The 9148-nt window shown below is 42.5% G+C and overlaps 1 protein-coding gene across 1 annotated transcript in view; it reads right to left on the bottom strand.

Annotated features, from left to right (window-relative positions):
* The window catches only part of LOC108628168 (actin cytoskeleton-regulatory complex protein pan1-like), a 29351-nt gene extending 20203 nt beyond the window's left edge, over positions 1 to 9148 (bottom strand). Inside the window, exon 1 of the mRNA XM_018029922.2 lies at positions 5835 to 9148. Within this exon, the coding sequence (XP_017885411.2) occupies positions 5835 to 6096 (262 nt within the window). The 5' untranslated portion in view covers positions 6097 to 9148. The remainder of the gene's footprint in view (positions 1 to 5834) is intronic.

Below are 9148 nucleotides of genomic sequence, written 5' to 3'. Positions count from 1 at the left end.
GTTGTTTATTATTAATAATGTTCTTCCGACGTCTGATTTCTTTTTAAAAAATGCGTTTCTAAAGTGCATAAACTTTTGGGATTGACTGTATAGCAAATACATCCTTAAGTGGCTTGTAAGAATGACACATTGGACCAACGTGGATGCGCGAGCGCGCAACAATTTTTCTCGTAAAGGCAGGAAACTGGACATAACGAAGTCGATAACCGTTGGTTAACGACGTTACCGGACCGATTTATCACATGGAGTGGTCACTCGGGGGGCGAAATCGTGGCGAGAAAACGAAGAGAACGATGGAATCTACGGAAGAGGGCCACCGCACCGTTCCTGACGGTGGGGGTTCGTTCTCCACGGGCTTCCAGGCCGGCTGGCGTAGGAGATGCCATAAAAAAAAGAAGAAAAAAATAGGAAAAACCACCGCCACCGCAGAAAAGTTTCGACTTGGAAAGCAATTCCCTTCTCGCCGGGCCGCGAGCATTTCGCCGGCAGAGAAATGTAAGTGGGAAAACGTTCTTCTCGTTCCTTTTATACGCGAAAAGAAAAAGGACTGGGCAACTTTTTATTACGTCGGAGGATTTACTGTTCATCCCAGCGCCACCATTTCTAATCGATGTGTGATGAAACCGCTATTATCGTCCTCCTCCCTTGGGTATGAATTCTGAAATATTCTTCCCTCCTCTTATCAATTTGCCAAGGAGTTGGAAAAAAGGATAAACGACTGTGGTCAAGCCAACTGTTTTTATGAGATGTTAATCTGTCTCTGTGAGATTATAATGTTGTTTTGTGAGAACCGACTGGCAGTGTACTCCCTTAAGTTCTTCAGTAAAACCCTTGACGTTAATCATAAATTCACTTTATTTTTTCTCACAACGAACAAGGCAGAAACAAAGAGAGAGACTAATTTCCACCAGCTTCATGAACCGGCTCGTGGATTCAGCAGCCCCTTACCTAGGGAAGCTTCCTTCATTCCGTAATACGATCAAGTCTCCCAATCATCGGCTTTAGCTATCTCCAAAGATGTGCATGGTTACGTGTATACACTCTCGCGTGGGAGTACCCGTGTGTCAGCAGATCCGAGGAATCTTAAGATTCTTTGAACGTCGCAAAGCCGATACATCATCGCAACAAGGATATGAAACCTTTACATCCTTACATTCCTCTTACGCCCCTGCACGCGAATACCACGCGCCCTCTAACCAGCCGCCATTTTCATTCCACCCCCGTCCCCATCCGACTGCTATTCGCCATGAAACACCACCGTTTCCTATGGTTACCATTTACCCGAGGGATGCTTGACATCCTCATTGGAGCTTTCTACTCCTTGTCAAACCACTCTCTCTATTTCTTTCTTCCTCTCTCGTTCCTCAAAAGTTTTGCTTCTTTGCACGCATTTTATAACGAACATACGTGATACACTTCGACTTTAAGCAACTTTTGTAAGACCTTCCCTTCCGAATATTAAGACTCAAAGAAAATCTTTACATTACAATTCTTCATAAGCAGTGACACTACCACACTGTACCACAGCTGTGTGTGTATTGTACCACTGCTGATGAATTTTATGTCAGTAATTCATAAGACAGGTGCTTCACTTTAATTGTTCATTTTGTAAAATTTAATTAAATATATAATTTACAAACAAATCGTAAGTACTTAGTTTCCCGGAGTTCGTACAATCATTACGTGTACGGGAGATTTGTACGACACGTTGAAAGGAGCATAACGATTGGGTGTTGCTAGTCGAAAACGTTTAATCGACTGGCGCACGGTTTAGGCAGTGCTGTTTAGACCTAATTCTAGATTTAGGTTTAGATTTAAGCACGTTCGCTATCGTGCCCGAGGCAATACTGTATTGATTGTAGGGGGTTGGCCGAGCCTCCGAACACATTACATGATTAAACCGCCCCAATAGCACAGCGACCGGCCTTGCAGCACTTACCTTATTAAAATATCCGGCACCCTCACCGCGCCCTTTTAACAAAACCTTTTCGCGGACTCGCCAACTATGCTAATGCCTCTTATTATCAAGAAACGTTTGAGCACCTCGGAATGCTCCCACTGTTAACTATTTTCCAGATGCCTGCAATACCTTTAGGTGTCTTGAATAAAAATGTTCTGAATGAAGAAATTATACGACTCTTAATATCTTATTTTAAAAGTATAGAAAAGTTATGCGAATAAAGGTTGGTTTAGGTAGGAGGTTTCAAGTTTATTTCAGATATTTTGAGTAATTTTAGATCAGTACTTGCTGAATCGTTTCCAATATTACTGCTGCTAGATATTACTATCACGAGTATCCTAATCTACTTATGATTGGTTAATACAACGTTTAATCTGAAAATAGATTTATGATTGTCGCTATCAATGGGAGATGAATTCCAATTTGAATGCAAAGGTATTCTTGGAGCAAAAATTATGAATATATGAGTGGTCTCATAATTGATTAAAAGATATATAAGGTATCTTTCCAGAAATACATAAACTATTTTAACTACAGAACTTCTGTAGTATAATAGATCGCCGAAAAGAGAGTATAACTTCGAAACCGTAATAGAGAACTGGAATAAAAGTAATGAGCTGAAGGAGGCAGTCCCGGGATAAAAGATTTAATGATTAATTCTTGAATCATGTGACTTATTCATTTCGTTCGCGAATTGCGGGGCACGAAATATTTAAGAATCGGAACTGGATACTGGTAGAGTTAGCGGTGAAATCTCTGGATGTAGAAATTCATAATTGAAGAAACCTACGACCTTGTTCTACTCACCGAGATCGATCGCATAAATAACGCAAGTGATAACCTGCTCCACGAAGCAAGTGCAAAACAGACGTTAATAAAGCAGTATAGAATTGTTTCCTTAAAAGTCGCATAAAATCTGTTCACGTAATCCATTAAAGAATGCCCACGTGATAATTTAAACCATGTGACACAAAGTACAACCTGCTACATAAAATATATGGCTCATTTGTATATAAAGCATACATTTTTTATAGTAATTTTATAGCAAGAAAAATAAATTGTTTAGAATAAAGAAACGAGCAGTTTTCGATTCCTTTATTCAGAGTAATTTGTCGCACGTGAAAGGCTGCGCCATCATTTAAATGCATTAACTTGCAGGATCATTTATTTTGTGTCAGAAATAGGCATGGGAAAAGGAATGAGACATAAAATATTCATGCTACTATTTTCTTTCCTAGTCTTAAAAAAATATGGGTGTAAGCTCGTCGTAACATTCGTTATTCACAAAAAAATCTGGATTCTACATTATCCTTAAATAATTTTCAACAGAAGTCTGTGTCAATTATTATGTGCCACTATTATTAAGTAATATTCTATTTCTCCCTATTGTAATTTATTTAGTGAATGAAAGATTAAATCACGCATTCCTACTCAGATATCAACCAAGCGAAAGTAGTGTATTTGCACACAACCTACCAATTAATAATAAATTATAAAACGCTTATTAAGTCAGGTTTAATCTATATTACACTGATAATACAATAAATCACTTTTAGCTGATAACTTAAGAAAGCAATAAATCATTTCTTAGCACGAGCTTAATTATCTTCATATATTTTTGATCGAGCCTGATTATGTTATTCATAGAATTAGCATATCGTTTCATTACAGTTTCTGGCATTGTTTCAAAATATCTGTTTCACGGATTATTGCCCGTTGATTTTCTATAAGAATTGGGAATCAGATATTTCGGAATCGATACGAAGGTGACCCTAATATGAAGCAGCGATCGTAAGTTTCTCGAGTTGAAAATGTTAATCTTATCGATCATTCGAATCGACCGTTGTTATCAGGAGCTCGCTACTATTCGCGTAATGTAGTACAAAACTTTTATTCTGGCACGACCTCGTAAAAACTACTGATACCGAGTAAACTATCGTGACTTCCTCTTATCTTTACACGCTTCTGTGAATCTATTGAAGTAATTGCGACACGTTTCTTTAGGCCATCTGGTTTCAATTATGGATCCTTTGTGAACTAATTGATAGACGCTTCTCTAATTTCCTGATTTGACATGCAGATGAGTGAGCCTCGCAACATTGAACATTTCGAAAGATATTTGTTGTATGATTAATGTTTGTTATATGTTGAAATATGTTTGTATAATGTTGAAATATGTTTAATGAATATTATTAAGCAAATGTTGCATGGCTTCCAGGATTAAGTGTTTTTTGAGATAAAATGTTCACCTTCAATGTTTTAAATAGTATGTCCTACATTTTCTCTCGAATTTCAATGAAGCACCAAATTCTGAGTAAGAAAAGTACTATACCAGTCAAGACTATTAATAATTCATAAATTATTTGTAAATCTAATTTTATTTCAAGAGATGTTCGGTCATGGACTACTGATGCGTATTCGCATATTTTCGGACGTCGTTGGTGGCTCGCTATAAACCTCATCTTTTAATGTTCCCCAAAGGAAATAATCAAGCGGCATTAAATCTGTTGAGAGAACTGGCCGAGTAATGTTACTGCTACGACTGATCCAACGATTAAGAAACGTCATGTTTAATATTTGCTGTGACGAGCATAATGTGCTAGATACCACATTATTTGACGTATTAGACACGGTACGTTTCCTAATAGGCCTGGTAATATTTCGAACAAAAATATGGATCATGTTTGACTTTGCGATCCTTCAATGAAGTACAGTTTAATGATTTAGTGACCAATCTCGATGACTAAGAACATGAAATATTTCCTAATACAATATAAGACTATTAATTCAAGAATATTTCAATAATTATTAGTTTTAAGCTCTCGTTAGTTTAATACCTTTTTACTCAGAATTTGGAGCGTTAAATATAATCAATATAATATGTAACTCAGTTTAGTAGCTATTTAGGCCAGTGAACGTGAAAGTCATATTGATGAAGGCGTTACGTTTAATGACATTACATTCAATGATGTTAAATAACTCAGAAAAGTGCAATATGATAATGTTTACGATGACAGTCAAAGATATGCGAGTACAGATCAGTGGTGCATGTGCCGCAATGGCTGCAGAAGCAAATAGAAAATGTATTGATTGTAATGGACAACACTTCGAACACCTCTTGAAATAAAAATTAGTTTTACAAAATAAAAATCATAGCACTATGTGCACTCCTGCAAGTCATACAACATTTATTTATTTATTTATTTTTACTGAGGCAAATACCCTTTCATGGTAAAATTGTTTAAAGAGCAATAAAGTCAATGTTGTGACACAGAGATCTAGATACTCTTGAAGTTCATGTATTGCATGTGAAAAATAGAATGATAGCGTGTATCATGGAATAGCGTATGTCCTCAGCGCAAATGTATCAGAAACGCCTGAATGAGTATAGCAAGCAGGGATAAATAAGAACATCGCTGCCAGGACAGGGACAAACCCATCGCAATTAAATCGAGTACGCAACGTTACTCTGTGATTATAGAAATAATGATTTAGAATGAAATGAAAAGGAATAGAATAAAATTACAGTGAACTAATAATAATGAGTTAAAAACTATATCAAATTTACTTTTGCTTACTACTTTTAATTTTTACCGTAGAACAAACATCTTATGAGTTATTCAGAATCGTCATATATTACGAGACTCACCCTGTATAATAGAGCACGAAACAAAATCTGCGAATCGACAAGCCATTATTCGCGCTAAGTTGTACAAAAAGCGACCCGCCTAAATCAAGCCTGGACCGCATCGCGCGTTCCGAGACGAAAACGCAGTCTCCCTCCTTCCCATAGATAAAACCGAACGAAATCGGGCTCGATCCCCATCGAACGGATCTTACTGGCACCGTGCAAAAAGATCGAAGGAATCCTTACCTTCCAAGTTCTTGTTCCTGGCGAGCAGAGCCAACAGGACGTCCTGGTTGGGCGCAGCCTCGGCCAGGTCCGCGGCGTCCTGGTGCGGGGGTGGTAGCGACGGGCCCAACGGTGGTATGGTGCTCGCCGGTGGCCGCGGCATCATAACCGGCGCCGAGCCCAACGGCGGCAACGTCAATCCACCGGCCGTATGATGTAGCGGATTGTGCGGCGGCGGACCACCGCTCGGCAGCGTCGGGACCGGCTGCACCGCGGCTGACATCGACAGGTCGACGCCACCCAACAGCACCGGACGGCAACCCCCTGAACCGGGCCCGCTGCTCACCGCCGGGAGGATCCCGCCGCCTCCCGGCAGTGGTGCGTATGGCAAGTACAGCTCCAGTGCAAAACCGGGTACCGGATGCCGGCACGGAATGCCGATCGACGCGACGCGACGGCCGGGCGATGTTAGCGATACCTCGTCACCTCGTCACCGGCTGGTCTCCCTTTAGCATCGATTAGGAAATTACACGATGATCGTGTTTACCAATGGATCGAACGTACTCGTCGATGTACTTTTAAGGAGGTCTTTGGATCAGTCTAAATCGTGAAGGTCTCCGTTCGCGGGATCCTTTCTCAGTCACTGTTCTCTAGCCTTGCTCTCTTAATTCTGACCGCAAACTGTTCACTGAATTTCACAAATGAAATTTTCATTAGTCTTGGTCGGTGATATCACTCGCAACATTAGTATCGTAGTTTGAATCGTCTGTAGAGCGATACCCAGTCTCGTTTCCGGATATGCCTCGGTACGCAGTTTTAACAATGTTCGAGTAAACGAGTAAACATTCTCAGAGTTTTTATCGATTGAACGTTCAAAGTTCTTTTGTAATCTCGTCGGCGTTGTCGCGAAGCGAGACAACGATGACGATCGATTCGTCGAGAGCCACTCACTTTTGTCACCTTCCGATGACTTTGCTCGTCTGCTGGGACGCCGTTCGTCAGTTCGGTCGCGTATTCACCACTTCACGACGTTTCGCGGATCACTGGAAGATCGTGCGACTACCGAGCACGCTTACGAATGTTTACGAGCACCGCTGGTTGAATAGCCCGTTTGTAAATAGTCAGCGGGTTCAGTGAAAAGAAAAACCGCGATTTACCGGCAATGCTGCGAGGAAAGCTCGCGGATTACGCGCGCGCCTCTGCCGTGTTTACACCGCCCTCGCGATGATCAATGAACACTCGCGTCTTCCCGGGAATCTCTTTTGATTCACCACCAATACTACGAAATTCTGTTCGTTTCAGTTTCTTTCTTATTTAATTACGACGAATGAAAATCACAAATGCTTCATCACAATGTGGACAAAATTTGTTAAATTGTCTTGCCGACGATGACGAAATCGACAATGATGACTCGCTTCTGTCATGCAAAACTTAAGTCGTTTTGTGGAAAACCTCGTCACGCGTCAAACGATCGGCATCGGTCAGATACTGCGATTTTTGCGCTTCGAGCGCTCGGACCGATCGAACCGACTCGGCTCGGGATCGAGAGTCGAACTGGCCGAGAGGGCAACAGCACGAGTTTTCGACGAGGGTCCGAGCGGAGCCGAAGCCAGCCGCGTACTCGCTGCGATCCCTCTCGTAATCCGCAGCCGACGGCCCGCGTCTTATCAGTCCGTCCACGGGTCCCGGTTTATCTCGACCATAACCTTGGCTACGCCGCCCTCATCGCTACGGTTTTTTTTTATCAAATCGCATCTACAGCTCGGCCAATTCTTTCTTTGGTTTTATCAACTAGTTTTTCTTACGCCGTAATCGTTTTCCTCCTGCGAAACCGGGATTATCTCCGACTGTCTGCCCTCGGATCTTCTACTCGCGAGACCTTTCGTGCTTCACGCCCGATGATTTCATGATCGTTACAAAGTGCGTAGAAAAGCTCCCGCGGTTGCATTAATAACTGACGCCAGACGTACCGATGAGAACTATAATAAGTAGACGGCAGATTTTTATGTGAAATAAAACTCTTCCTGGTATTAATTTAAGAAGTAAGATTTAGTAACAGTGTTTTTTAAAACACGCTGCTATGCATTTTGCTGTCGATGCTTTATGCAAATTTCGTTCGCTGTATATGTTGTTTTTTACGTAATTCTGTAATTATGTAAATGCATAAAGTCCGCAGTCTAATAATAAGATTCCAATGTAGGACTGGTGTTACGTTAATTTCTGTCGAACGTAAACAGAATTCAGTCAATGGAACAATGTAATAATTTCTGCAGATTCTTGTTAATATTTAAAACGCAAATTTCAACGATCTAGTCTTTTCTCTAGTTTTAATTGAACACTTTTGAGCACGACGAGGGTTCGTCCAATCCTTCTAATCTGTGCAAGGCGCGTCTATCTCCGCCGGTCGTCTCTGATCAACAGCGGGCAGCCGCGTTTTTTACACGCGTGTCAATGGAAATGGCGAACGGGCCCGATGTAAATCCCGGATGCCGGTAGAGAGAAAAACTCAATGAATCACGTAGCGGCGATACTTTCGGACGGTTCGTAGCTGCCGCTGCGTCGCGGGTATCTTTTCGTCCCGGGCGGCGAATGCGCGTCGCGCCCCGTCGCTCGGTAAGAAACGTTGAATTCCACGGCTGTTGAATCGCGATTTTCGTCCTGCCACGCTCTCCTTTTTCTTTTTTCTCCCCTCAGCGTGGAACCTGTCCCGAGTTCGTCATCGGGCTGCCTCCATTCAACCGACGATGATTACGGCTCTGTCCACTGCCAATGACTTTCTTCCGATCGTTCCCGTCGACTTTTCTTCGGAATCCTTCGAATTCCGTCCGATGTTCCACCCTCGATGGGACCGAGATCGAATCAATCTTACCGTTCTCCTTTTATGCTCGGGAGACGATCGCCGTAAAAGGTGCACCGATGCATCAACGTTCAAATTGTTCGGCTCGCATTTAATTCGTCCCCACCGCGTTTCATCACCAATCCACTGACCGTCAACGAACCCGACGCGCGATCGCTGACGCACTGTACATCGGCCGCGTCTTCATACACCCGAAAAACTCGATGAATCTCGGAGATATCCGCGCGACGAACATTCGGATCGTGACTGATCTCAGGCGAAGGTCAACGAATGTCCGCGACGCGATTGCGACGACGATAAGGAAGATGCACTGCCGCGGGATCTCGAAATGCGCGATTTGATTAGCGGGCACCGCGGCACTATGGAGCCGGCTTCGCGGGGTTCCTGGCTTCGACGTCGAGGATCGGAAAGCTGCGGAGGGACCCGGAGGGACTTGGAGGGACGCATCGAGAGCGGTAGGTGGTGGTGGGCTTACGAG

The sequence above is a fragment of the Ceratina calcarata genome, unplaced genomic scaffold, assembly GCF_001652005.2.
Source record: "Ceratina calcarata isolate Rehan_Ccalc_2016 unplaced genomic scaffold, ASM165200v1 scaffold507, whole genome shotgun sequence".
Classification (NCBI taxonomy): domain Eukaryota; kingdom Metazoa; phylum Arthropoda; class Insecta; order Hymenoptera; family Apidae; genus Ceratina; species Ceratina calcarata.
This window is presented reverse-complemented; position numbering and strand designations above follow the sequence as displayed.